This window comes from Coccinella septempunctata, chromosome 3, assembly GCF_907165205.1.
Source record: "Coccinella septempunctata chromosome 3, icCocSept1.1, whole genome shotgun sequence".
Taxonomy (NCBI): Eukaryota; Metazoa; Arthropoda; class Insecta; order Coleoptera; family Coccinellidae; genus Coccinella; species Coccinella septempunctata.
The window spans coordinates 43,426,271-43,453,690 of NC_058191.1; the positions used below are offsets into that span (position 1 = coordinate 43,426,271).

The 27,420-nt window shown below is 38.3% G+C and overlaps 6 protein-coding genes across 10 annotated transcripts; 3 read left to right on the top strand and 3 right to left on the bottom strand.

Annotated features, from left to right (window-relative positions):
- The first annotated feature begins 204 nt into the window (after positions 1-204).
- LOC123309582 (sterol regulatory element-binding protein 1) lies at positions 205-5,095 on the top strand. Its single transcript, XM_044892768.1, has 12 exons — positions 205-396; positions 452-1,266; positions 1,561-1,993; positions 2,048-2,229; positions 2,283-2,464; positions 2,543-2,794; positions 2,858-3,050; positions 3,113-3,290; positions 3,341-3,645; positions 4,240-4,401; positions 4,498-4,633; positions 4,733-5,095. The coding sequence occupies exons 1-12, from the start codon at positions 330-332 to the stop codon at positions 4,948-4,950; spliced, it is 3,123 nt and encodes a 1,040-aa protein (XP_044748703.1). The 5' UTR covers positions 205-329; the 3' UTR covers positions 4,951-5,095.
- A 567-nt stretch (positions 5,096-5,662) lies between these two features.
- LOC123310009 (spondin-1) lies at positions 5,663-9,194 on the bottom strand. The gene is made up of 11 exons (XM_044893367.1): positions 8,952-9,194; positions 8,616-8,868; positions 8,397-8,532; positions 7,984-8,314; positions 7,783-7,913; positions 7,510-7,729; positions 7,090-7,264; positions 6,808-6,995; positions 6,328-6,588; positions 6,095-6,265; positions 5,663-6,038 (listed from the first exon to the last, which is right to left on the bottom strand). The coding sequence occupies exons 1-11, from the start codon at positions 9,118-9,120 to the stop codon at positions 5,758-5,760; spliced, it is 2,316 nt and encodes a 771-aa protein (XP_044749302.1). The 5' UTR covers positions 9,121-9,194; the 3' UTR covers positions 5,663-5,757.
- A 615-nt stretch (positions 9,195-9,809) lies between these two features.
- Positions 9,810-16,302, bottom strand: LOC123309252 (uncharacterized protein KIAA0930 homolog). 3 transcript variants are annotated; one of them, XM_044892265.1, is made up of 9 exons: positions 16,114-16,302; positions 13,819-13,947; positions 13,581-13,741; positions 13,339-13,521; positions 12,582-12,821; positions 11,975-12,374; positions 10,520-11,272; positions 9,969-10,118; positions 9,810-9,904 (listed from the first exon to the last, which is right to left on the bottom strand). In XM_044892265.1, exons 2-9 carry the CDS (start codon positions 13,925-13,927, stop codon positions 9,864-9,866), a joined length of 2,037 nt encoding a protein of 678 aa, XP_044748200.1. In that variant the 5' UTR covers positions 13,928-13,947; positions 16,114-16,302; the 3' UTR covers positions 9,810-9,863. The 3 variants fall into 3 exon arrangements, with proteins under 3 accessions (XP_044748200.1, XP_044748199.1, XP_044748201.1); XM_044892264.1 differs by having other exon boundaries at positions 13,819-14,014; XM_044892266.1 differs by lacking the exon at positions 10,520-11,272 and having other exon boundaries at positions 13,819-14,014; positions 16,114-16,294.
- Positions 14,686-17,766, top strand: LOC123309254 (balbiani ring protein 3-like). Of its 2 annotated transcripts, none has more exons than XM_044892268.1 (5): positions 14,686-15,405; positions 16,724-16,836; positions 16,990-17,244; positions 17,506-17,633; positions 17,694-17,766. In XM_044892268.1, exons 1-5 carry the CDS (start codon positions 15,144-15,146, stop codon positions 17,713-17,715), a joined length of 780 nt encoding a protein of 259 aa, XP_044748203.1. In that variant the 5' UTR covers positions 14,686-15,143; the 3' UTR covers positions 17,716-17,766. The 2 variants fall into 2 exon arrangements, with proteins under 2 accessions (XP_044748203.1, XP_044748204.1); XM_044892269.1 differs by having other exon boundaries at positions 14,691-15,405; positions 16,727-16,836.
- Positions 17,767-18,147: 381 nt separating this feature from the next.
- On the bottom strand, positions 18,148-20,914 carry LOC123309253 (arylsulfatase B). The gene is made up of 7 exons (XM_044892267.1): positions 20,664-20,914; positions 20,003-20,339; positions 19,597-19,902; positions 19,029-19,350; positions 18,803-18,945; positions 18,459-18,732; positions 18,148-18,403 (listed from the first exon to the last, which is right to left on the bottom strand). Exons 1-7 carry the CDS (start codon positions 20,790-20,792, stop codon positions 18,259-18,261), a joined length of 1,656 nt encoding a protein of 551 aa, XP_044748202.1. The 5' UTR covers positions 20,793-20,914; the 3' UTR covers positions 18,148-18,258.
- Positions 20,915-21,548: 634 nt separating this feature from the next.
- On the top strand, positions 21,549-27,261 carry LOC123309705 (calnexin-like). Of its 2 annotated transcripts, none has more exons than XM_044892931.1 (7): positions 21,549-21,590; positions 21,875-21,962; positions 23,686-24,846; positions 26,015-26,155; positions 26,517-26,651; positions 26,706-26,861; positions 26,917-27,261. In XM_044892931.1, the coding sequence occupies exons 2-7, from the start codon at positions 21,900-21,902 to the stop codon at positions 26,986-26,988; spliced, it is 1,728 nt and encodes a 575-aa protein (XP_044748866.1). In that variant the 5' UTR covers positions 21,549-21,590; positions 21,875-21,899; the 3' UTR covers positions 26,989-27,261. The 2 variants fall into 2 exon arrangements, with proteins under 2 accessions (XP_044748866.1, XP_044748865.1); XM_044892930.1 differs by having other exon boundaries at positions 21,552-21,757.
- The last annotated feature ends 159 nt before the right edge of the window (positions 27,262-27,420 follow it).

Here is a 27,420-nt window from a genome sequence, read left to right on the forward strand (position 1 = left end):
TATATTCAATACAAGAAGTTCATGAGACCTTATGAGGCATCTATTGGTGGCAAAACGAACTGAAAGTTAAACTCTTTGCATTGCCATCTGTTGGTGATTTTCGATAGCTCTAATGATTAGGGAACTGCACTTCAATGAGATTCCTGTTTTTCTCGATATGTGCTTTAATTAAATGACGTAAAACATCACCCGATCCAAGTTTATTTTGATTGGCCGCAAAACATTGGATGATCAGGATCTGTTGATCTGTTTGGTGTTTTTGCGATCGCATCAAATAGTGGCGTGTTTTTTGAAATATAATAAAGGCGGATGGAAATCGAGAGCACGAAATGGACGATAACAATATCAACTTTTCGTCGAGCGAATTCGACTTGCACGACCTTTCAGCAATAGATGGTAGAAATTTATATATATTGGAAGTATCCAGTTTTCTTATTATTTTGTGTTTTAGATCTTCTTAATCACTGCGAAAGTGAGCTGTTAACTGGAAACGATCTCTTTGCCGATACTGCCCTATCGGAGTTAGACGAGCTACCCTTGGACGATTTAAAGTTTGAACAGAGGACTTATAATGGAAATTTTGCTGGTGCGGGTACTACTGCACCATTTGAAAATATTTTCGTTCCTACTGCAGTTCAAACTCCCAGTCATCAGACAGTCACGAATAAAGCGAATCTTATAACAAAACAAGAAGTGCAGGACATTTCAAATCTTGGTGTTCAATACTCACCGACTATACAAGGGCCTAAGGTCTTCATAAAGGCTGAGCCTCCAACTAGTGAGAACTGCAACTCTTTCATATATTCCAATATAGTGCAGAACAGTTCTCCAGTGCTTGTGCAGAAAAGTAACAAAAAACCAGTGAAACCTAGACCTCCTCAAACTCAGCCTGTAATCATACAAAATATTCGACAAATACCAGCGGAAAACGTTCAGCAGCTTTTACTTCAGACAAAAGTAATTAAACCGTCATCGAAGCCTATTTCCTCTCCACCAAAAACTGTTGTGTACACAACTGTTCCTCACAATACTTCGTCTACGATTCATACAATAGTACCTGGTCAAACGCAGATATTGACCACTGGTATTCCTCTAGTGCTTGATTCTAATGAAAACAAGATCCCTATCAACCGTATTACTTCAAAGGCACCAGTCTTCAAGGAAGTGAAAAGGAGTGCTCACAATGCTATAGAGAGGAAATATCGAACCAGCATTAATGATAAAATAGTTGAATTGAAAAATATGGTAGTTGGGGTTGATGCCAAGGTGAGTAGATATGAAAAAGTTAAACTAGCCTCACCTATTGAAATCATTCACTACAAGAAGACACAATGAATATTCTAGAATATTCTCTCACGATATTTTATTGGCTGAGAACAAAACAGTTGCATGTAATCGATTTTTCTATGATTATTAATAGAATATCGTATTTCATTAATCGGTGATAAATCATAGAAAGTCATTTCTATGCTGAAATCATAGATGCTTCATTAATCATGGCTCGAATTGATAATTTTGAGATTGAAAATCAGTAAATAACATGAATTTTCCTAATTTTAGCTCAATAAGTCGGCTATTTTGAAAAAGACTATAGAATACATTCGATTCCTTCAAAATTCGAATACAAAACTGAAACAAGAAAATATGATGTTGAAAATGAAGGCAAAACAGAATTCCCTCAAAGATCTTCTCACTTCTGGCAAGAATTCTTCGATGTTTTATCAACCGGAGGATACTCCACCTCACTCCGATATATCCACCTTATCTCCGGAACATTCTATACCTTCTAGTCCAGAATACTCTACACTCATCAAAGACGATAGTGAGGATGAGTTAATGCCTTTAGCGAAGGGAATGTTGGATCAGACCAAAATTACTCTTTGCATGTTTATGTTCGTTCTGCTTGCCTTCAATCCTTTCGGTTTTGCTGTTAACCGTTTCTCAGGAGGTTATACGGAAACCAAATATGATTCCAGGAGATTCTTAAGTTTGGGTAATTATTTAAATAGGAAATTTGGACTTTGTTCGATAATCGTTATATTTTCAGATTTCAACTACTCCCCTTCTTTCGATTTGAGTAGTTTGTTATTATGGCTATTCAACACTGTCATTTTGGGATTCTGCTTAATAAAAATGTTTGTTTACGGTGATCCCATCATACCGAGCAAATCTAAAGAATCCCAAACTTTCTGGAGACATAGAAGACAGGCTGATATGTATTTGGCTAAGGTACGAAAAAATATCTAAGTAGGGAATATATGTATAGTTTTTTTTTTCTGTAGGGTGATAAATTAGCAGCCAAACAGGAATTGCACAAGTGTTTGAATATTTACGGTGTCAATTTACCAACAAGTCGAATCGAATTATTCCTTTCCTTATGTTGGCAACTCTTCCGTCAAGTTCTCCATAGATTATGGATAGGTCGGTGGTTGTCGAGACATGCTGGAGGTTTTCTTGTTGATGGGTAAGAGATTGACCTCGTCTGTCAAAAATTATTTGACGTATTTTTGACATTTGACATTTCGGAGAGATTTATTTCCAGAGCGACTAGATTCGAAGCCCAGACTTCTTGTTGTGACCTGGCGATGGTTTACAACGATCTTCATCAGATTCAGCTGATAGAAGGACCAGAAACGACCTGTCATATGATGGGGTTCGCGATAGCTCTGAACGCTTTAAATTTGGCGGAGGCCGGGAAATGTAAGCTGAGAACAGCTCAGTACGTCGATGTTTTCATTGGGATGTCTCTGAGGATCAAAATGTCTTGTCCGACCATATTCCAAGGTCTTCAGAGGTGAGATAATGAAAAATTTTCGAAATTTGGAGGTTAACTGTAATACTTTTCTTCGATTAATAGGTATTACTTGGGCCTTGCTAAATTAGCTGCGTTGAATTCTTGTGATCCCATACCGTCGAGACAACAATGGCTTCTGACTCCCGAAGGGTATAGGTTTTTTTTGACCACGCAGTTTTCCTTCGAGAACAAACATAACGATCTGTCATTTGCCAGTGTTACCAACGCGATGGATCCATTGGCATATGTCGTTAAGGTTAGAAACGCTCTATATAGATAACCAAATGGCATTTGGGTATATGTATGAATATTTTTCAGGCGTTCCAAGAATATTTACTCGAAAAATCGTTAGAAATTCTCATATCACCAGGTAGCAAGAACGAATCTTCCAAAGGGGAAGGTTCAGAGGTTTCTGACGTCGAACATTTCGTTCAAATATTATTTGAAAATTCCGCCATGGATGCCCAGACTTTATTCAGCTCGGACACGCTAAACAGTATGTTTTTCTCATCTTCCTCTATGGATTCTTCAACAATTCATTTACAGATTATCAGGATGAGATTGCAATATGGTGGACTTCCTTCGTTGCGATCGCCTGCAATTGGCTGCTCGGGGAAGAGAAGACCTCCCGGAAATTGTACCAGAAGATAGAGTACATCCCAGACGTGCTCGCCCTCTCTGAAAATCCGCTGCCGAAGGCAGTACTTGCAGCTTATACGGCCAGGAAGTCGTACTTGACGAAAAAAGACGTTTGCGCCAAGCAAGTCGAGAAACAGTGCGATCTGGCAACGTTGCTTCTGGAAGACAGCATACGATATTCTAGCTGCAAAAATCAAAATAATCTTGTTTCGGTGAGTTCTGATCTGATGTTTTAACTCTGAGTCTTATTTATGAAGAATAATCTGGTAATCCGCTTTTTGAAGAAGATGCAAGAATGTTGACTTGAAGGAAAGATGTCTGATTTCGGGGGTGCATTGTAGATGCATTGCACGTCTTCCATTAGTGCAGTGTTTCTGCAGTGCAACCTTGATTTTAGAAAGATTCGAAACACGCTGAGATGTGAGGAATTACAAATATTATTTGGTAAAATTGTCATAACCGCTATAGCACTCGTAATTCTTTTAATCGTGCAGTTTTTCATGAGAAATCGATTGGTACTAGTGGCAATTCTGGCAAACTCGTAGTGAAAGCGATAATCTGTGGTTTCGATCGACATAACCTAGAAAAATCCAACGGAAACTTCAAAGAATTGTCAAAATCGTTGGTTGCCATTGGTTACCGTGGCACAGACAAAGCGTTTCTTAGAAACGGTGTAAGAGTGCCTGTCAAAGGTCTCATAAAACACTGCTTGACTAAAAAGATTACGAACAAAATCGATCTATGTGAAGTTCTACCTTGTATCGTTCTTTTGGATTCAAGGTTATGACTATACTTATGTTTTCCAGTATGTGCAATTGCTCATTTGCGATTGGCAGCTAGAGACCAGGACCTCCCTCTGGGAAGATACGTTGGAGAATGATACGACAATAACAAGGGTGCCAACACCTGTGTTGGCAGCCTTTCAAAAAGATTTCTCGTCGTTGAGAGTGCTGGCTCAACATGTGCCTGTGAGTAATCGATGTCTTTTCTCATTCATTCAACTTGACATTAGCTGACCTAACCTAAAAATGGGTGTGTTATGCCTTAGATATTTTTGTTCACAGGTTGCCCTGCCTAGAGTTTACTTATATGAAGCGACAACTCGGCTAATGGCTGGGGCTTCTCCGGGGAGAACACAGCAGTTGCTGGATAGAAGTTTGAAGCATCGACAAACAAAATCCAAAATAATATGTGGTAAAGGTAGGATATCTAAATTTTTACTACTTTTCGTTCAGGTGATGTAATGGTATAAAAATGTATTAACTAATTTGTGTCTTTTTATAGTTATTGATATTTTAGGAGATAGGGCTGTGCAAGAATCGAAAGGAGAAAGGGAGCATGCCACTGCCCTCTATATGGCGTGCAAGCATCTCCCAGGGCTTCTATCATCGCCTGGCGAAAGGGCAGGTATGTTGGTAGAAGCGGCAAAAACTTTAGAAAGGATAGGCGATAAGAAAAAGTTACAAGATTGTTACAAACTGATGAAAACGTTAGGCACTAACGCTGTCACGAATTGAAAAATACGTATTGTTAGTTTAAGGTTGTAAAATATAGTTTAAGTTTATTGTTATTTATTTGGTATAAGTGATACTTATTTATTGAATTTTTATATCGATTGAGTTTGATTTGTGATTTTTTTTTTAATAAAATTGTAAAATATCAGTTTTTCGTTTTTTTTTAACGCCGGCGAACCCTTCGGTACTGTCGCACTCTTCGATAATCTCGCACTCTTTGGTACGTTCGCTCTCTTCGGTAGTGTCGCACTCCTCGGTACTTTCGAACTCTTTGGTACTCTCGCACCCTTCCATAATCTCGGACTCTTCGGTACTACCACACTTTTCGGTACTTTCGCTCTCTTCGGTAGTGTCGCACTCTTCGATACTTTCGCACTCTTTGGTACTTTCGCTCTCTTCGATACTCTCGCACCCTTCCATAATCTCGCACTCTTCGGTACTACCACACTTTTCGGTACTCTGACACTCTTCGGTATCGCACTCTTCGATACTTTCGCACTCTCTGGTACTCCCACACTTTTCGGTATTCTCGTACTTCTCGGTACTTTTGCACTCTTCAGTACCTCTTAAACTTGGGTGCTCTCGCACACTTCTATAATAACGCACTCTTCGATACCTTGAACCCCTACCTGCCTACGCCCAGTTGATTTAACCCGCTAAACGACATGTGCTTGTATGGCCGGATACAGTTAATCAGGAGATAAACAAAAATTCTTTCACTCCTTTATTTATCAATACAGTTATAATTCTTATAATAGAATGAACTACAAATACATTTGCTACCACTGGAAACATTGTAAAATGCAGTATTTATGTCCTCAAACAAGGTGGACCTGCACATCTTCTTTTTTTCATCAATCTTGTCGGACAAATCCTTCCTCCGTTTTGGGGATGCTTTAGAATTGTTCTCACACTTTCTGTCACCCCTCTACCGCAACTGACGCTGCAAGGTGACCAACTGGACCAAGCGGACACTACACAGTCCACTTTAGAACCAATCGTTGTGTTGGTACTACCCGTATTCAAAGCTGCAGAGGGTATATTCCCATCCCCAGAGATTATCGTGTTGGGTAAACGCCCGTTTGCGAAATCTGTGAAAACATCATTGTTACCACACTAAAAGGTCCAATTGAACTAACTCATTCACCTTTAATTACGCCACAGGATTGATGGCAATCTTCCAAGGTTATAAAATTGTTCTTGTTGCCTCTGCATCCGCTATAAATGAAAGGTAAACACATGAACTTCCTGTTGTCGAAGTACCATCGGTTAAAACTTCCTTGACATTCCCCAACCTCGTTTTCTTGGAGGCACACAACTGCAATGAGAATAAAAAAACTGAAAATAGAGGATTCTCGGGTAGATACGCCTTCACCGTACCTTTTGCAGCATCCGTACTCAAGGTACAATCAGGAACTTCCGTACATAGAGAATTTTCCATCAGCTTAATCCTAGAACTACACTTCTGGTGTAAGCTGGGCTCAACCAACAACAGCCTAGTCCTTGTTCTAACCCCCTTACCGCAAGAGGTACTGCACGGGCTCCAGTCGCTCCATTCTGTGGTAGGACACTCTGAATCTTCCGTCTCAACTTTGGTGGCTCCCCCTACGCATGCTGGGCGCATACATTTCCGTTTTTCCACTGGAAATTAAACTCAAAAATAATACATATACCTACAGATGCAATACCATCATACTACATTTGATGCTAGTAGGCGCTGATGAGTTTCATAATGACCCCAACGCCACCTAGCAGCAAACGATGACAATTTAGATTCTTCTGTAATCAGACCAAAGAAAATGATATATGCTAGAAATTTTCTTTTCAATTTGCCTTCCAGTTTTCGATCAACATATGTACCTGTGGGGATGTGAAGGCATTTCTTGCGTCCCATCTTGTTGAGGAAATGCCTCACTCTCATTTCGAATCCCAAACCGCAAGTAACTGAACAGCTCGACCACTGTTCCCACTCAGAAACCGCGCAAACTCCGCTTGTGTCTTCTGGTAAAGGAGCTTCTATTGAAAGATCCTCTTCCTTATTATCACCTCTGAAAGTTAGATGTTTAGTTCATTCTTCCACTCTTTTGGCTATATCAATACTTGTTCGGAACAAAATGATGATAAAACACTCTTAATACTCACTTAGGACATTCAGCTATGTCTGCTACACACATCTCCTTCGAGACTAATTGTCTGTTGCAGTTAGACGCAGCAGCTTTCTGAGGATCTTTGTAGGTTCTTGATCTCATCCTCAAACCTTTGCCACAGCTTACAGAACACTTGCTCCATTCGGAATATTCAGTAACTGCGCATTCGACTGTAGAACAAGAAGATCACTGTCGTAGAATTTCATTTCATAGCATTCGCCAGTCGTCTTCAGAATGTTTTCTTTGCAGTTGGTAACGAAAGGTACTCTGAAGATGGCTGACGAATGCTTGTCATAACCTCAAATGATGGAAATAGCTCGATAAATCCTACTACAAATATTCTATCACAATTATTTCACGTCAACAAGATCTTTGTTATTATTTCTGATAATTAAAACCCAGTCTTTTCCGCTACCTTTGGAAGTGTCTTCAGAATTCTCGTTGACATCTAACTGCGCAGTCAGAAAATTATCATCGCAGTTTCTGGGTGTCACTTGGACTCTTTTTATATACAGCTTAGCCAAGGGTGGTATTTCATCTTCGCTAGGATCATAGAAGGGAGCTCTAGGATCTTCAGGATATGTAGTAGTAATCCTGTATATCCTTTCTCTAGGAACAGTTTCAGCATTTGGAGACTGAAAAGAGTTTATTTATTCAACGGTATTATGAGGAGAAAAGTGCGAGTTACCATATATGTGATACCACTGTCAGTGCCGGCATCATAAGGGTATAAATCTATGACAGCATTCTCCTGCCACGTACAATTCTTCAGGCACAAATTGAAGCCATTTACGCCAACAACCCAATCAGGGGTAGGTCCTATGAATTGATGTCAGTGTTTTAATCCTTTTCTATCATATGTAGCAAAGTCCAAAAGCAAGTCACTCACCAAACATCGAAGCTAGAGAAATCAAATTATGCTTTCGATCCACTTTGAACCTGGCCGATGTGTTGGTGTTCACGCTTGGGTACCAAAGCCCAGCAGCCTTAATTATCGTCCTCAGGTATTTACTTTTCGCTCTGAGCTCGGTTTCCATCAACCTCACAGAGCCCCACTCAGCCAAGCTCCTAAATCCTTCAGAGGCTATTTGGCCTTCTCCCCAGAAGGAAAAGTTCCTCTCGTGTGAAGCCCCAATCACGTCGGAGAAGTGGGTCAGCCATAACAGGGTAGGGTAGTCTTTTGGATGGGTTTTGTTCGACCAAATTCCTTCGAAGATGAGCTGGAGAAGAAACAGGAAAGGTTTTAGTTCGATCTGGGATATCTTTATGGAAAACGATTCGTGATTTGATCTTAAATCTCACACTATAAGTTGCTTCATCGCAAGCACAGCATTCCTCGGGATCTGCCACCTTGTCCTTTTCAGATTGCTCACAAATTGTCTTCACTAAACCACCCTCATCGGCGAACCAACTGAGAGAATCTCTCAAAACCATAGCTCTGAAAAGATAGACAGATATCTCAAACAATCTCAGACAAAGACAAAGATTATTTACTCTTTTGGTAGGATGAGAGATACATACTTGAAAGTAACGCATCCAGAACCAGGAGGTGGCGCGTTCCACATGAAGAACACCTCAGTTTTGGCGCTGTCGTTGAGTTCCTTGAGCGTGTTGATACACTCAAAATTGAACCTTGCCAAACTGTCCCTGAAAAGTTGGAAGCTACCCACCCTTTGTGGTGAAAAATTACCGACATCATCTGCGGCCTCTGCCGTCAGTATAAACTTCTTGAAACGTTGAGATTGGTCCAGAGGATCTGACGCCATGAGGTTCACTACAGACGAAGTAAATGTTGAATTTTTCACAAGGATTAATAAGGGAAGATACGAGGAAAAGAATATATAATGGTGTACTTACTGATGTAAAGTTTTCCTGGCACATAAGTTTTCGGGTTTTCGCTTATTTTAATTTGGACGCCATTATCTCCAGCAGATTTATCAGCTTTCGAGTGATACACACTTGGTTCCCTTCTACAGGCCGTCGATATTCCCAAAATACAAAGATATATAAGAGTTTTGAAATACATTTTTGAGTTTTTCAGTTGGTCGCACACATCTCAACGCTCTGGTCTATAAAACTCTGTTCTTATTTCTAGATGATTACTTTCGTTCTCTTGAACTTTGCTGAACCCTAGTGATAAGTGATAAGGAAGTGTTTGTTGGACAATGCATATAGTGTTTTCTATTTAAGGTTGTCTTTCGCAGAAATCTGTTGTTCAGAGATTGTAGTGCAGTGGTGCACTATTTTTAATACGAAAATTATACTGTTATTATGTTTTGAGACATATACAGGGTTTTCGGATTTAACTTCATCTTGGGGACGTATCGGGACCCTCAAAAACCAATTTTTTCCGCTATTATTTTGTCTAATTCATTGAACAGAAAATGACCCATATTATTTGTCTAATTGCTGATAATTCGATGGATCTGTGTCATCATAAAACATTTTTCTCTAGAGAACTTTCTTCGTCATTGGTTTCGGTCAAAATCGATCCAGCCGTTTTCGATTTTTTTAAAATTAACCGGAATTTCGGTCGGAGATGAATCCAAGGTGAGCCATCTTGTGATAATTTTCACTACTAGAGTTGTTCGTTTTAGGAAATCATTAAATTAATATTCCCAAAGACTTCCCTAGTTTTGTTTCAATTTATACTACCTTATTTACACTATTATGGCTCATTTTTTTGGAGGAAGAGGTGTGGAATCAAACAGCATGAATAATATAAATATTTAATATATGTAAATACAACAATTTCATTTGGAATAAATACTAAAAAGTTAGAATTGGACCTTCCCTGTGGTCGAGCAAGTCTGGAACAGAAAATGTTGAAATTAGATGAGAAAAAAAAATGGTATCGTTATTGTTTAAACAAACCTTTGGCAATGCTCCACCATGGCAATGTGACATAAGTGAGGAAGGCATTTAAAGGGACCGATTGTGCGCGTTTGTTCTCTTTCCAAAAATGAAAAGTTTGAGTGAATCCCCTCATAGTCCACAGGGGATTGTATGCACCATCATCGAGCTCTGCAACAATACAGAACGTTGACATCACCGAAGAATAATTGAAATTTAAATATATGCCTTCGTAAAAATTCGAGAGCTGAATGCTATCTTTTGAAATTACATAACTGTACAATTTGAAAATCATGTCATAGTATCTGAAGCTGATCTGAAACAGCACCCTAATAAATTCAAATATGTATAATGTACTATTTCTTATTTTTTTGCTTCTTTTTGTTTATTTTCTTTTATGATTTTTTCATCTTTCATTTATAAGAACAGGCTTCATTTGAAGCATTTAATTCATGTCCCAACAAATCCACACAGAAAGTTTTATATAGGAAAATGTGATTCATAACCATATCATCGAAATAGACAATTGCTACATCTGAAAGAATAAACTACTGAAGACTCATGCTGCTTACCCGAAGGCCCCCTCTTATGAATATCACACCAGTAATAAATATGAGTTCCATCAGGTGTTACTCTTTTTGGTGGAACTGCCTGTCTACACACAGCTTTAGGAACGGTATTGTTTAGTACTTTCTTGTTTTTCGGTAAAGTACAATAACTATAGATCTTCTTCAACACGAGCTTATTCTCGTTACGATCCAAATTTTTATCCTCCTTAAGCCTGTTTACCACGTCTTGGATATGTTCAGTTCTCGCGTTAGAGTTAGCTTTATCATCCTTATCAGCGGTGTTGTTTGAACTTCTGTTAGTAGGTTTCAACAATGTTTGTTTACTTTCAATCCTTTCGCTTAGAATCGTCGGTAATTCCACTTTTCCATTGACGTTCAAATAAGGGTTCTCCGTCAGGGCTTTGTCGATGACCGGCGGATCGTCGTCGAACGTTTCGTTGTTCAAACTGATGGCATCATCAGCGAACTCGAACTCTTTGGTGTTGTTCTCTTGGGGCTTCCTCACCTTCCTCCTCATCTTCACGTACTTTTCCTTACCAACCTCGTATTCCGATTGGTTTATCAGCTTGGTTATCTGAGGTACGGATTCGCAGGTGCAGTTAAATTCTGGAGGACCCAGTGGCGCCCTCTCGGCACACCTGGAGGGCTCTTGACACGCGGTTCTGTACATTTCGAGCAGGACGAGACTATCGCGCTTTTTGCGTTGAAAACAGCCACAGCAAGCCGGCTTTGATGAAGAAGTAGGACCAGATTTATCTACAACCAAAGCTCAGTATTAGAAAATCGAAATTGACAAGTGTTCTGGGTAATTACGAACTATTTTTGTGACATCTCTAGTCCTACTTCTTTAGCGAACAACAAAAACTTGATGGGCATTGGATTGGTGATAAAGTGATGGCATGTGGGACTTATGGTGGTTAAGGCTACAAGACTGAGGGTATTTACATGATTTGCAGGTTACTCTCATCGAATTAAAAACTTTTCTTATTTGTAATTCTTCCACATAAAAGCCCTAAAACAAATTCGAATCCTCTGAGAAATTTGCACAGTTGATGTTCTTAAACAGAGTAGATCAAAAAAATCTGTTTTCTTCTACCCCCACAAAATTGACTAATTCAACTATTTTAGAAAGGGAGTATTTTTCGTAAATGCCTGTGACAATAACTGTCATTTGGTGTTGACAAATTAATTATTCTTTTCGAGATCTACTAGATTTTACTTTCATAAAGCTTTATCGACTAAAAAACGTGATATATCTCGGCAAAAAACTGGCTATTGTCTCGCCTACTTGCTAGCCTCTGCTGTGCCTCGGCTAACTCGACTATAATAAACAGTTTTTCGTCGTTTGGTACATAAATAACATGAAGTCATGAAGTGCTTCAACAATGGGAGTGATAAGGTGCAATATCTATTCGAGCTCAGCAAAAAAAAAATCCTCAAGTAACAAAAACCACCTACCGTCTCTCAGATCTCCGGCTTCGATCTCGCTCACTCCGTTATTGATGGTGTCCAGGCCTTCTTGCTCCGATCTGCACTTGGCGTCCACCTTGGACTTCCAACCACCCCTCGCGAAATTGTTTATGTTGGCACTTGGATCGCTGAGACGCCTCTGGTTTCTGTACACGAAAAAATCCTCGGGATCGTCTTCCCAGTCCGAGTCCCACATGTCGGTGGCGCAAAAACCCGGCTCGGAGGTGGGCGTCTCCACCCCCGATCCCTTCGGCTTGGTGACGGCCATCTCGGCGTGGCCCTTTCCCTGAGGTCCCTTCATCCTGACGAACTCGCATCGTTGCGAGTTGGCGTTGGAGAACAGCCCGAACGTCATTCGTTGCGCCATTTTCGTGCTGAGGCTGGATTGCTGAAGAAAAATACAGTTATAAGTATGAAAATCTGTGGTCCCGCCGTCTGACAGTGGATGTCACGACAGGTGACATAGACAGCCTCTACGTCTATGAACAAATGTCAGAAAATTTGTCATAGAAGATTGATGGGAACAGCTTTTGTCCTGTCAGGGATGGGTAAATGGATACACGACGAATTTACGAATTTGAGAAAAATGTCTCACCCTAGCATCGTAAACCTTTTTGAGAGCGTCGTATCTTATCGAACCCAAAAAGATGACCCCTTGCACGGCACCAGTTCTGTCTGCAGCGACCAGTTCCACGCAAACCATCTCTCCATCTCTGACCAGGATGTCGTGGAAAACCTCGTCGAAGTTGTCTACCATAAAGCAAATGTGAGGATACGTCATTTCTTCTACTTCTCCCTTCGTGTCCATCCTTCTGCGTGAGGGTGAAGCGTAGACCTGAAAGAAAATTGTTGAAATATTGCAACTGTTTTATTTAATTTGATCAATCTCGAGAGATAAGTATCGCACCTTAAATACATGATTTAAAAACAGAGTATATGTTGTTGATCAGTATCTAATTTAGCAGTTTTGTTCTCGATCCGTACAAAATTGTATTCCATTTGTGGCATTCTGGAAAGTAAATCTTAGAAAAATCTGCTTAGCATCCATTAAGGCACATGTGTTCAACAAATATTTGCAAATATACTGTGGTTGTTCTATTTTCTATGTCACTTAGTATATTATTAAACAGTTTCTCTTTATATTTTAATGGAAATGTTATCTATTGTGTTTCAAGGCTTCTAGTTAAGGAATGCCAAATAAATCATGTTGCGAAAAACGTTCAATTTGTAAAATAATGAATCCACTTTCAGTTATTATTGTTTCAATTAGATATCGTTAATTTTAACTCGAAAACTCGGTACATAAATCACGTTTTTATTATTTAATATAATGTTTGTTTATATTTCTCTACCTTTTGAGAATGTCTCTTCAAAACCTGCAGCTCTTTCGGACTGGTCCTCGTACAAATGGCCAGAGTTAAAGTATACTCAAACTGGTGTATGATCAAATTGAGGTAAACAGTCTCTTCCCAGTCTATATCCGGATCTCCGATGGGCAGTTTCCTGCTGTCTTTTCGAAAAACATCCACTTCAGTCTAAAAAATTACATAATTGTATGGAACAACTCCTAGCCAAGTCACCGTCAAGTTTTCACCTCAAATTTTGGCAGGTACCTAGGCGAGCCCTTAACGTGTTTCTTCCTCACGAAGAACAAGAGGTCGTCGCAATCTATTGTGGCTTCGTTTTGGAAAAGAAAATGCCTGACGAAGAGATCTGTCCAGTAGGTGGTTCCCTGTAGCATGACAAACCCAGAATCTGGAAAAATAATTCAGACTATGCTTTCCGATCTTGTGGAGGAAGAGCATACTAAAAATGTTTGTTTATCTTCTTACCATCTTTGAGTAGCTGCCTCATTTCCTTGGTCCTTTGGAAATTGATCTCCTCTAACAACTGCTCCAAAACACTGGGACTCTTGGACTTGTTACTATGGAAATAGGCCATATCGCCTCTCTATTTTTTCTCTTGAATAAAGTGGAAAACCTCTCATTAATGCCTGTTTTAGGAACCATGCAGCATGAACTGTTTTCACTACGAATTTTTATGAGTCAGTATGATTGAGGGTGCAACCAACCCTTGATTAAATCGATGCGTGAAAGAAAGACGCATGCTCAGTAACAATGCGATTGGCATTTCGCATATTATTTCCTTGGAGAAGTGCATCAATTGAGCATAGTGATCCTGACCATTGTTAGGCGGAATTTTTTCATCAGACAATTTTTCGCTTTCTTATCTACTTCCGGATGCCAAATGATTAATTGGGAAGTGGCTCTGGTTATTGGAATACGCGAAAGTGACGTAATTTCGTGACTAAATACTCATTTTCTAACATTCATTATTTTTAAAGGAAAATGATCAGTAGTTATACTTTTACTTCGAAATTATTCATACAGGGACATAAAAATACGATATGATATGACAATTTTTCCTCGTGCTATTCGTTGTGGAAATGAGCACGAGTAATGACGAGAAATTTTAGAAAATAGTCTGACTCAGAAACATTTTCGCAATTACTGAGAACAGAGATTGACAAATAATATGTCACCCATTTTCTATGAATTCTCAAATTCATTTTCATGGTCGAATTTCAAAATACTCTGTTTCCATAAACTGTGGTCTACAGACTGAAAGAAGCAGTAGTGAATATTCAGGGTTTTGAGAAAACCAACTGAAAATATAATCAATTAGTCTTAGCTTTTTGTGGGAAAGTCTAGTAGGAGATAAGTCCATAAAATTCGATGCAAAAACGATCAAATAACGATATTTCAGTACTTTTGTCTTTAAATCATTCAAACCTAATATATAATAATAGTCTTCTTAAGACTGAAAGCATTGATTCAATGTTTGCGAAGTTTCAAAACGATTTCAGAGTTAAATTGTGAGGTATCAAATGGAGTAAGGTGTCCAATAAACCATCCATCAGTGGTCAGTATGAACATTTGTGGAAAGTCCCTGTTTCAACTCTCAACACTAGCTTCTACTTCTCCTTGAATAAGAAGCAAATCTCGAAGGATGTTTCAGTGCACTTTGATTAGAGCACCTATTACACATCACACAATAGCAGGGAAGTCTCCCAAGCCTTTTGATAAAATTGCTCATTCAGTATTATAATTGGTAGTTGCTGATATCAGTTTGCTCACGATAAAGAAAATACGCATCGATGAAAATCCTTATTCTTATACTTCTAGCGCTGTTTTCCAGTATTGCTTTCGGTATTAATAGAAAAAAATGTCTTCGTTTAAAGAGGAGGAGACCTGCGAGCTTCAGTGCTCCCTTCAATATTGGTTATCAGTTTCAACGTAACGTGTTCGAAGTGCCAAATTTTTCTGATCAAAATACGGTTTTGCTTCGAGAACCTGGAGTTACTTACGGTTTGACACCAAGATTCAGGAGCAGTGTGGCTAATATAAATCCCATGCAAGGTTGGTGATCCAGATTATTATTTATTTGCATTTAATTTTCATTACGAGGAAAATTCGAGTATATGCTCTGTTATTCTAGGCATATATCTACGTCAGGTGCAGTAAATATTTGTTTTGTGAGATTCGGCAATAAATCAGTTTTGATTGAAATCAGGTACGAGTTTCCGAAACTAAATAAATACGTATATTTGGAACTTACTTAAAAATTGTGATTTAATAGATGTGCGAAGGTATATACAGGACAGTTTAAGACTGAATATTTCGAAGGGAAACTTTCTATGCAGCTATATTTTTCGAGAGTCACCTTTAGAGTCGAATATGTTCCAAAAAATCATCGTAGATCTGAATGTGATACATATTCTAAAAGAGGAACTCTTCTAGTGATTAATCTCGAAACTTTATAGAGCTTGAAGCAAAAAATTTTTTCGCAACTTTTCATTTACACCCTGTATCAGCAAATATTTGATTGTCAGAACTTGAACCTATTGAAAAGTTGGCGAAAGGATATCATGAAGTAGAAATCTGATGCTTAAATCTTTCAGTGTTGCTAAATTGAAACTAAATTTAATGAAGCCCAACCTATACCTTATACATTATCAAGAACTTGACATTTCTTTTCATGGATTTCCTGCTGTGATATTTATTCGGATACTCATATATGTCTCTAATTCCAAATCCATAATCTATCAAATTTTATTGAGAACTCACATTTTCGCATTTGCAGGGGACATATTTCCACAGTTAGTCACCAAAAACAATAGAATCAACTACATATTTCAAATTTCTAAACATCATTGAAAACTATAGACTCTAATGAATCAATCCCATAGGAATGGTAAACAACCTTGATAACGAAAATAGGGATCATACTTATAACCTCCAGTCAGTTCGATGAGAACAGCAATAATTATTGAGATTCTGATTCTCTAATCATCTATGCTCAGCGATACCAACTCGAGAAATTTTTTACACATAATTTCATCAGAAATCTACTACCGAAAAATCTGACATTTGGTTATAATTTTTTCAAAAATCAACATATTCAAAGGTTTGGAAATTGGAGAATAATTAAACTCATAATTCCTAAACTTATGTACTTTCTATATTGATTATACTTCAATGAACTGATTATCTATTCGAGATTCAACACAGAATGGTCTTTTTTTGGTAAAGTGACTTCAAATAAAGAAGAAATTTTCAGGAATCAGTATGTTTCAATGAAAATACTACTCATTGATCAATCTTACAGTGCGAATTTTGCGTTGAATACTATTTTTTCTCCATTACCTTGAATTAATTTTGATTTTTCTTGATGAAGCAGTTTCTTGCGAGTCATCGAACGTAACCAGTGCGTTGAAGGAACTAAGGCAACAGGTTAAATGCGTCCCTAGAGATGGTATTGTAAACCTCAAAGCCCCTGAAGGTTTTATGGTAAGCTTTCTAAACTATCTACATACTTCTTCCTTCTCTCCAATGAAATTTCGGTGAAAATAATACATCGGATTCAGATCCGGCAATATTGACGGCCGTGTTAGCGAAGTAATATACCTAGTGTTAATATCATCATAACCCTTCTATTCCCAGGTGTCACCAAACACTGTAATGGTCAAGAAATGTGGTGGAATGTGCAACGGTGCAAGGAGCTGTCTGTCTAAAACCACCAGACAGGCGGAGTTCTTTGTTCGTTCCGTAAATTTCCAAACGAACGAGGTTGTTTGTAGCTCCATTTTGGTGCCCGAAGATACCTCCTGTGTTTGCGGATGCGAGACCAAAATGACCGATTGTTTGCCAACGCAAAAGTACGACAAGAATATGTGCGTCTGCAAATGTATCAATATGGTGGGTAAAGAAAAAAGTATTTTGCTGATATTTCCGAAAATGCAGATCCCACTATAAAGTGAAATTTTCAACTTGAAATTGAAACTTATCAAAATCACATTGAGAAGAAACATTTTCAAATTGCAAATAAACAATTTTTTAATTTTTTTACTTGGTGTTGAATAAGCGTGAAAATTTTAAGCGTCATCTGGGCATACGGTCAAAAGAAATTCCTCTCACGCAGCTTGTTTGAAATATCTCAAACTGCTCATAATCTTTCAGCAAGATTATCAGAATTGTGTCAAGAAGAGTCAAATGAACTTCAAATGGGACGAGAAAACCTGTAGTTGCGTCTGTTCGATCACCAAAATTTGCACTACTGGATCTCACTGGATTCCCAGTGAATGCAGGTAATATGAAACTATGGCAAAAAAATTGAAAATCTAATAGAATCCTTGTTTGAATTTCAGATGTGCCAAGCTAAAGAATTGAAGCAAATAAGCTATAATTCGAATAATTTCGAGAATTAAAACTTTTTGAAAACATAAGTGTTTCATTATCTTCGAATTTAAATTAACCTTGTAGGCGGGTATCATCTGACATTATAGAGAAACAACAATTTTTTTATTGCCTTCTCTGTAAGAGAAATTTCATTTATGACAGTTTTCTGGTTTCCAAGAAAAAAAATAGAAATTACCTCCTCATGTGCCATCCAATACACCCTATAGTCTCACATTTTCACATCGTCATTAAAATATACTCTTTATTTCCCACACATGTTATATCAGCACTAATTTAACTTCCTGTAAACTACAGGCAATTGGACAAATCCGGTTCTGAACACTGTTAGGTGGTAAGTTTGAGTACAGAATGTAAAAATCGTTGAAGTTTTCAGATCTTTAGACTCAGAAAGTGAAACAATCATTTATTTGTCCTTTTATTAATATAAAAACCAGTTGAGAATGAATTTTCTACAAGATTTCAACGTTTGGTTGAATAAGTCACACTCCAACACGTGCCTAATTTTTACAGAGATTATAAATAATCCCCGAAATTGGTCCATATATAATCCCAATACTTTGGATCTCCCCTTTGGTCAAACGGAAGATTTCCTGGAGGAACAGCAGTTGCGTTATATCTCTGCAAGATTTCCTCCAATTTCTTTACAACATCTGGAAACCTGCGAAAAAAATTCCCGATTATCCTTTGAAAAAATCATACCAGAACCGCCTCACCTGTCAGCGACGTTATATTTTTCACATGGATCAAGATTTATGTTGAACAAACAAGCCTTTTCCGCTGGTTTGCACTCAGTGTGAGGAGTAGAGTTTGGAGAGCAGGATATTGTAGCGTTCTTTCTTATTTCTTTTATTTTCACCTTATCCGGAATGCTATTTATCGACTTGAGGATTTTGTACGTTTTCGATTGCTCCAAGGCGGTGAAATTATATTTGTAATCTCTTCCTGATGGACCATACCAGTCGTTCCATTCTCCTCCGTATGAATCACCTGAATACATAAAAAATCTAGGCTGATAGATTCAGCTGTTCGTGAGTTAAATCGCTTGAAATATTTTTACCTTTCAAGTATTTCCAAGAATCTTTCATCAATGAATAAAGTCCGGATATATCATCGATATTATGCAGTATTTCTTCTCTAGGAGAAGGGAAGCCTTCCGAAAATGTTTTCCACATACTTGTACCATCCAAAGTTGTAGTTTTGCTAAAATAATCAGAATTCTATAATAAGGCAACTTTGTGAAAAGTTTCAACTTGTTCATCCAAAGACAATAATCAGAATTTCACCTCTTCTCTCTTGATCCTCCACTCACAGCATCCAGAATCGTCGGTAACCAATCGGTTATGTGCATCAAATCTTGAGAAACTCTGTGGGATACATTGGCCCTCAACAACGGACTCCAAACCAAGGCACTACCTCTAATTCCTCCTTCCCAAAGGGTGCTCTTCACACCTCTAAGAGGAAAGTTGGAAGCTGCATTCTCGTTGAAACCAGCAGCTGCTCCTCCATTGTCGGTTGTGAATATTATGATGCTGTTATTGAGTATTTTCTTCTCTTGGAGGGCACTGATAACGTCGCCAACAGATTCGTCGAGCTTGCTCATCATACCTGAATATGCTATACGATCAGTTTCATGAGTAAATACGAAGAAGATGCTTCCGCCAAAAATATCGTAATCTTGGACATCTCCTTCGTATCAGAAGTAATAGAGTTACCTCCATTAGTTCCTTAGAAAAACGATGGATGGCCAATTTTATTCATTCGTGTATTTTTGAGGGACTGTGAAAATTTCTGGGGGAATTACAATTTTGATAATAAGTCGTATAAGCTTCGAGGAGTTTTGTTGTAGCTTACCAGCAAACCTCTGCCTTGGATAGTCTTTGATGTAGGAAAATTTGGAGACGTACTCATCTGGCGCTGGCAAGGGGTTATACGAGTTTCCAGAATGAACAGCTGCGTGCGCTAGATAGAGAAATAAGGGGGTGGTAACATCATGATTATCGATAATTTTCACAGCTTCATTCGTGAAAATATCGGTGGAGTATTTTCCGTGGAGATCTTTAGCCACCTCCATATTTCTCCTCATATCCAAGCCCCAGGTTTGCCTTCGCCAACCCTCTATAGTGTGGTCGAAATAATCCTGATGACCTATCCAGAAGCCTTTGAAACAATTCATACTCGTGAAAATTCAGATCTTGTACAAATTGATATCGTGAGATATTAACAAAAAAATATATAGATAAGTGTGTAAATAACTCACCCAAATGACTATCGAACCCCCTGAAAGTTGGGGTATACACTTTTTTATAGCTCCCAAGGTGCCATTTGCCCACTATGTGATTCCGGTAGCCAAGCTCCCTGAGGTACTCTGGTAGGAGTTTTTCAGATAAAGGAAGACCTCTGGGCTCAGTGCCTGTTATAACTCCATGCTGCATTCCATTATGAATTGGATATTTTCCAGTCAATAGTGCACTTCTGGATGGGGTACATATTGGATTTACATAGTAGTTGTTCAATATGATACCCGAATACGCAAGAGTATCTATATTGGGAGTGGGAATCTGGGAGGAACCGTGGAACCCAACATCATTCCATCCCTGTTGATGAAAGCAGTAAAAAAATTCCTATATCAGATTCAATACCTTACAAAAGAATCAGAAGTAGCGATGGATCCGTTTATCTCTTTAATAAATTCATTAGGGAACCCAAAATCTGAAAGGAGTGGCCAAAAAGATGAAAAAACTGTAGTTCCCAAGTGATAATTCAGGCTTCATGTGAATATATTATTGAATTCAAAATGAATCAGGAATCTTTTATAAAGATAAAGATGAGTAAGTTGGGCTGAGTGTGGTCCTGAACTCCGGAAGCGCAGATAAAGCGTCATCTTTGATTTTATTAACTTTAAAATTATTCAAACTCACCAAATCATCGGCAACTATGAGAATTATGTTTGGTTTAAGTCCATTATTTGCTTTCACATCGCATAAAAAAGTTTGAATTACACAAAATACAAGGATATTAAAGAGATAACTTAATATGGGTTTTTTCATTTCGTTATCTTCCTTCGTGTTGTTCGTACAACACTCATAACAATACTCATTCACGAAAATATCAGGATCTCTGTATTTGCTTTGTTTTATAAATTAAAAGAGCAAAGGCCAATTCAACGCAAACATTTTTCAGATATGCAAGTTGTAATTGCAATTCTCTACCACTTCTGAACAAGATTTTCATTCGGCAAGGCTTATTTATTTAAAATTTCTTCCATTTTTTCAGATGGATACTTGTGAACAGAGAGGTAATGCGAGAGATTATCTGAATGGTCAAACTAGCGATAAAAAGTTAGTTTGACTTAAATGGTGGATGCGCTAACCATTTCTCCGATATTAGGTATTATTCTTACATCTGTCTATCCTCCATATAAACCAAGCGACGCAGAATTATTTTTCATTCAGAATCCATAACCCATTCTTCAATTGTGCTTCCCAAAACAATAGAAATTCAAAATTATTAAGATGAACATACAGATTTGAAATTTTGATTCTTGTGCTCCGGTGATTGCTGGATCAAACTTTGACATGACTCCAAGAAAACTTAGCTCAGTTCATCAATCATAATCTATCTATTATCTATCTAATAATTTAATACATTATTGAACATATTTGTTACATTCTTCGTAGCATAATCCAACCGAGAAAAAATATCACAGTTTTCCCCACTATAATCATATTCTATGGTTTTTACTTTCTGGTCGGATCCCGATGCTGAGGCCACACTGTCAGATTCTTGACAGAGTTTGCTCGGTTGCATGTTGCATTGTTGTTCGGTGACAGTCATAGAGTCTATACGTACGTATCCAATTTTGATTCGTCAAACAATTCGCTTCTGAAAAATTGGATTACAATCGGAATCAATTGAATTAACAGAAATTTAGGTCGTAATTTTCGAATTGGTGTTGTGCTTTCCACTTTTCCTCCATACTTTCCGCATAGGGATCGGTGAACGTATATTCGAGGTTAGAGAAATTTCACTGTTTTTCCTGATATCAATACCGCTCGATATTTTTTCTTCCGGCATTGAGATAGGTGTTAATGATAGCAGGAATATTTTGGTGAAGTCATTTTTTTTTCAGGCTATATGCCACTGGATATTATAAGATGAGAATATTAAGTATTATACTTGGATTGCTTCTTGCATTGAGCAGCACCTCTGCTAACACAGTAAGTACCTTTTTTTAATTTGTAATAAACTTTTTAATTATTTAATTGGTACATCCCATTCTTGCATAAAATTAACGATATCATTCGATTAGGGTAGATATATGTGGGAAGAGCTAACAAAAGTGATCAATTCATTGAATCAATTTCATTTTCTGCCTGTAGATTTCAAATTTGGTTCTTAAGAAATTCCTAAATTATTGAACTAGTACCATCAACCTTATCTTATCTTTAGTCTTTATCTGAAGGTTGTTCTATTTCTTATCATGGTATAATGCACCAGGGTAAGTTTACTCTGTTATCAAATTAATTAGAAGTGAAATCGAAAAATCAAGGTAAATTATCTTTCAGCATTTTAAACTAATGTTCAGACTCGTTATACGGCAATATTAAAGTTGGAAAAAATTCGAATTCATGCATACTATAATCAAATTTTAATTATGGTAATTTGGACAAGAATTATCCGATCTATTGGACTATAACTACTGATTTCAAAGTTAATCACTTATTTTTTAAAATTCAATTTATGACTCTTTGTTTACAATTTTTTTTTATGACTTGTTTGTCAGAAATTGCAGAAAATTCGAAATATTTTGAATGTTCATCTAGTAAAACTAGTAATATCCGTGATAAAGTTGGAAATAATAAAAACCAACTACCTTCTGATAAAATCTCAAGGACAGTTGTGAATTGTGAAAAATCTTTTCTATTGGAAATTGGGGTTATGACCTTTTCTTTTGTCCTCCGTTGGAGAGGAAGGTTATTCCATTCATACTTTGAAATTGATTCGAGGTTTACCTCGTTTTCGCTGAAAATCTTCAATTCATTTCTCATTCGAAGACAGAAAAAACTGTATAATGATGCAATTTTTATTTTTGACAAATGAAACATTATTAACATGCGTTATTTTCTATATTTTTGTTGGAAGTGTTGAAATTTATGCAACACGTAATATAAATTCCTTCACTAAGGCAAAAAAAAAATTTGGGTATTCTAAAAAACTTTCTGTACATTACATAAAGAATGATGAGTAATATTCAAAACATATTAAGAGTTTCATGAGTTAAGCTAGAAACGGAAATATAATTTTAATATGTCTAATTAGTGAAATTTCTCTTTAAAACTACCTAATTTTCACACAAAGGGTTATTCCTTAAGTTTTCGAGTTATTTCAACTTTCTATTCTGAATCTAAATTAAACAGAAGAATGAAGAAAGCTGAAAGTTTCAAGATGCAAAACTTTTTTCAAGCAAGTCTTCATATTGGTGCATACTTTTTCTATTTATCAGTGAAAAATTTCTCTTATTTTGGTTTTTCTAATTCACAATATAAAATATTCATATTCTGTTCTTCTGTTCTTGTTTTCAGAAAATAATTCTGATTGAATTTGATAAAATTCATGCCTAAAGAACATAGAGAATAATATACAGGAGGTTTAATTTAAAACAAAATTGGTTAGCTGCATAACTAAAAAACAGAGAGTGTTAGGAAAAACTTAACTACGCCATTAGATTCTACGAAAGAAATCCTGTAATTTCTTTATGTTTAAAGATAACTGAGCTACGAGGGGTGCCCAGAAAGTGAGAGTTTTCAATTCCACCCTATATCTTCAGAACTAAAAGGGCTATCAAAATTCTGCTTGTGCCATTTTAAATTTCATAAAAGTTGGTCCATCTTTAAAAATAAGGGAAATATCTCAAAATTGTTAATTTCTTTCGTCCAACAGGATGATGACGAGGCCGTCGTAGAAACCGTCCAGGACGAACCTCCCAAACCCTCCGTAGATATACCGTACCAAAGTCCCGTGGTGCAAGAAAAGGGCAACGTCTACTTCGCCGAACACTTCGACGATGCCGCCAAAGTGGAGAAGAGATGGGTGAGGTCCGAGGCGAAGAAAGAGGACATCTCCGAAGACCTGGTCAAGTACGAGGGCGAATGGAAGGTGGAGAAACCCTTAAAGGACGGACTGGTGGGCGATCAGGGGTTGGTGCTTAAGACCCACGCCAAACACGCCGCCATCGCCTCGCTCCTCAGCAGACCCTTCGTGTTCCAAGACAAACCTCTGATCGTCCAGTACGAGGTCACGTTGCAAGACGGTCAACAATGCGGAGGCGCTTATCTGAAGCTCCTGAGTAAGACCTCGCAACAGTTGAACCTCAAGCAGTTCCACGACAAGACCCCCTACACCATAATGTTCGGCCCCGATAAGTGCGGAGGGGACTACAAGCTACACTTCATCTTCAACCATCGCAACCCCCTGAACGGTTCCATCGAGGAGAAGCACTGCAAGAAACCGGACGTCCGGCTGGAAGACGTCATCAACGACAAGAACCCTCACCTGTACACTCTGATCCTGAAACCGGACAACACCTTCGAGATCCTCATAGACAACAAGGTGGTCAATTCCGGGTCTTTACTAGACGATTTCACGCCAGCCGTGAACCCACCCGCGGAGATCGAAGATCCCGACGATAAGAAACCGGAAGACTGGGACGAGCGCGAGAAGATACCGGATCCGACCGCGACCAAACCGGACGATTGGGACGAGGAGGCGCCGGCGCAGATCGTCGACGAGACGGCCACGAAACCGCAGGGATGGCTGGACGATGAGCAGCCGCACATCCCCGATCCGGACGCGAAGAAACCGGCAGATTGGGATACCGACATGGACGGAGAGTGGGAACCGCCCCTTATCGATAATCCGGCGTGCGCATCGGCCCCCGGTTGCGGTACTTGGGAACCGCCCCTGGTCAGCAACCCCCTGTTCAAGGGTAAGTGGAAGGCGCCACTCATCGACAATCCGAACTATAAGGGTAAATGGAGGCCCAAACTCATACCCAACCCGGACTTCTTCGAGGATAAGACGCCCTTCAAGATGACCACTGTGGTGAGTAGATAATCAAAGAGTGCCAAGGTAACACTCTTAACCCTTGGTAGATCCGAAGACGACGAAAAAACCGGGTAAAATCGAGAATTTAACCAAACGTAAACAAATCTACGTCAGCTGTCAAAAGTACTGAAGTGAGGTTAGCAGCGATGACGGTTAGATTCGACATAGAACGTAGTGTTTTGGCCTCGGTATTTATGAAATTCATTGGACGAGATTGGAAACGTTTGGCAACCTTGTAAATATTCGACTAAACGCTTGAAAACGTATTTTTTTAAAGTTACATTTGTGCCTTTCGGTTGCTTTAAGTATTTAACAATCCTTGGAATGTCGCCGGCTCTCAAATCCATGGGATATGAATGAAAATTTATATGATATTTTCGAGGTTTTGACGTTATTCGGGCGTTTTTTCGTGTTTCGTTTTATAGTTTCATCCATAGACTAATTTTTTTATTATTAGATTAGACTATGGTTTCATCACAGAACTCATTATTAGTTGAGGCGTTCTATGATGAAACCATATTCTAATCTAATAATAAAAAAATTAGTCTATTTTTTCAGGTGAACATAATGGTCATCATTTAACCTAAATTTACCCAAATTTAACCTAAAGTCGCTTTAATTTTAAAGATTCCTTCAACCCTACTAACGGCCGGTTTCATAATCAAACCTAAAGCCGTTTTAACTTTAAAGCTTTCTTTAACCCCACTAAAAATGACACTAACGGCCAGTTTCATAATCAAACCTAAAGTCGCTTTAATTTTGAAGCTTCCTTTAACCCTACGATTCTGTTGGTGTGAAAACCCGGGGGGAATCGAACGCATTCAGGGGTGAAATACCGTTCCCTTTTTTTCTAACTTGCCAGTGTCCACCTCTACTGTTAGTACGAATATCTGCTGGTGTGAAATCCTGGGGGATCAGAAAGTTAGTTCTGGCTGGCGAACGAATCCATTTGCACCTGACGATGGGTTAAAGGAAGCTTTAAAATTAAAGCGACTTTAGATTTGATTATGAAACCGGACGTAGAGGAAGCTTTAAGCTTGAAGTGACTTTCGATCAAGATTATATTTCGAAAGGAAATTCTAATTCGATATCTTCAACTTTCGACGATCTGCTCAATTTTAACGTCACAGGTGGAATTTCCGCAAACCTTTGGTTCTATTTTCAGGAGGCGGTCGGTTTCGAGCTGTGGTCCATGTCCCGCGACATTCTTTTCGACAACATCATCATCACGGAGGACATCAGCGTGGCTCGACAATGGTCGGCCGATACCTTCGAGAAGAAGCGTCAGAAGATCGCCAAAGATTCGGTAAGTTGAGTCGAGTTTATACCCGTTAAAAAAAAAGTTATAATTTTTTTTCTCCGCGCCTAAGATTTCCTACTGGGGTCGTTTTTTGAGAGCGACCAACTACAAACCAGGATGGTGGGGTCTGTATTTCGTTTATTGCATGATACCGGTCGCAATGTACATAAGTTATTTGTATCTTTGCGTTAAAGAGGTATCTTTTCAAGTGATTTATATTGGTAGGCTACATGCTTGAGTTGGAATTGGTAATCATGTAATGGGTACTTAAAAAAAACAACAAAAACTGTTAAATTAGTTGACCACATTCGATTTAATCTGTTTTTGAAATATTGTAGTTGCTAAGTATTTAAATTTTTTTCTCTAGGAAAGCGTGATAGATCAGCTTGCTAGCCTTACGGTGGAATACCCGATCTTGTGGGGCGTGTACATCCTGGCGCTAGGCATACCTGTAGTATTGATTTTATATTGTTGCTGTAAACCGAGTAGTACCGCTAGAAAGGTAAAAAGTTAGGTAGAGTTAGCGAATTTTTTCACATTTCCACTAATCCTTTAGGAGAAAGAGGAATTGCAGCGTCAAGCAGAGAAGAAAAAGACTGATGAATTGACTGAAGACGTAGGGGAAGAAAATGAAGAAGCTATAAATGCAGAAGAACAGGAGGAGGACAGAGAAGAGGAAGAAGCAGAGGAGGAAGGTGAAGAAGTAGTTGAGGTATAACATAATTTTAAAACTATCTGGATTGGTGAATAAAACTGTTTTTTTCTAGGACGAAGTCCCTTCGACTTCGGAAAAGCCGCCAGAAGAAAACGCTAGAAAACGGAAAGTTAGGAAAGAGTAAAAAAGATCAAAAGAGATCATCCACCATAGTTATTCTAGTTAAATTATTGAATCCAGGATTTTTATAAATCTACCATAATTATAAGTATTATAACACTCGAAAATTCAAGAACGGCAGGATAATAATTGATGGGTTGCGTTCACTTCAGCTTATCGTGTTTTACGTGAATTTTGTACATATTTTTTGTATGTAGATTGTATTTTGTCTGGTTTGCGATTTGGAAACGACCAAAATGATTTCGTTGTTTGCATATGAAATATAAAATTCGTAATCTTTGCTCTTTTTCTTTCTTCCTCGACACATCGTTAGGTTAAAATGGGTTAGGGCCCAAACAAGACGGCGCAGAAACAGAGCGGTTCACCTCCGAGTGCTTTCTGATCACCCAGGGCTTCCACACCAGCAGATATTCGTAGTAACAGTACGAAAGTTTGG

Bases quoted from the DNA above. Each gene is read 5' to 3' on its own strand.
- LOC123309582 (XM_044892768.1), top strand. From the start codon at position 330: ATGGACGATAACAATATCAACTTTTCGTCGAGCGAATTCGACTTGCAC. The intron at 3,646-4,239 runs GTGAGTTCTGAT...TATGTTTTCCAG, and splicing joins ATCAAAATAATCTTGTTTCG to TATGTGCAATTGCTCATTTG. The intron at 4,634-4,732 runs GTAGGATATCTA...TTGATATTTTAG, and splicing joins CAAAATAATATGTGGTAAAG to GAGATAGGGCTGTGCAAGAA.
- LOC123310009 (XM_044893367.1), bottom strand. From the start codon at position 9,120: ATGTATTTCAAAACTCTTATATATCTTTGTATTTTGGGAATATCGACG. The intron at 8,869-8,951 runs GTAAGTACACCA...CTTCGTCTGTAG, and splicing joins GCCAGGAAAACTTTACATCA to TGAACCTCATGGCGTCAGAT. The intron at 7,265-7,509 runs GTAGCGGAAAAG...CTTGTTCTACAG, and splicing joins TTCTGAAGACACTTCCAAAG to TCGAATGCGCAGTTACTGAA.
- LOC123309252 (XM_044892265.1), bottom strand. From the start codon at position 13,927: ATGGCCTATTTCCATAGTAACAAGTCCAAGAGTCCCAGTGTTTTGGAG. The intron at 13,742-13,818 runs GTAAGAAGATAA...TTATTTTTCCAG, and splicing joins GAGGCAGCTACTCAAAGATG to ATTCTGGGTTTGTCATGCTA. The intron at 9,905-9,968 runs GTTTGTTTAAAC...TTTCTGTTCCAG, and splicing joins ATGGTGGAGCATTGCCAAAG to ACTTGCTCGACCACAGGGAA.
- LOC123309254 (XM_044892268.1), top strand. From the start codon at position 15,144: ATGAAAATCCTTATTCTTATACTTCTAGCGCTGTTTTCCAGTATTGCT. The intron at 15,406-16,723 runs GTTGGTGATCCA...TTCTTGATGAAG, and splicing joins TAATATAAATCCCATGCAAG to CAGTTTCTTGCGAGTCATCG. The intron at 17,245-17,505 runs GTGGGTAAAGAA...ATAATCTTTCAG, and splicing joins TCTGCAAATGTATCAATATG to CAAGATTATCAGAATTGTGT.
- LOC123309253 (XM_044892267.1), bottom strand. From the start codon at position 20,792: ATGAAAAAACCCATATTAAGTTATCTCTTTAATATCCTTGTATTTTGT. The intron at 19,903-20,002 runs GTGAGTTATTTA...ATTGTTTCAAAG, and splicing joins GGGGTTCGATAGTCATTTGG to GCTTCTGGATAGGTCATCAG. The intron at 18,733-18,802 runs GTAAAAATATTT...TTATGTATTCAG, and splicing joins TTCTTGGAAATACTTGAAAG to GTGATTCATACGGAGGAGAA.
- LOC123309705 (XM_044892931.1), top strand. From the start codon at position 21,900: ATGAGAATATTAAGTATTATACTTGGATTGCTTCTTGCATTGAGCAGC. The intron at 21,963-23,685 runs GTAAGTACCTTT...TTCGTCCAACAG, and splicing joins GCAGCACCTCTGCTAACACA to GATGATGACGAGGCCGTCGT. The intron at 26,862-26,916 runs GTATAACATAAT...GTTTTTTTCTAG, and splicing joins AAGGTGAAGAAGTAGTTGAG to GACGAAGTCCCTTCGACTTC.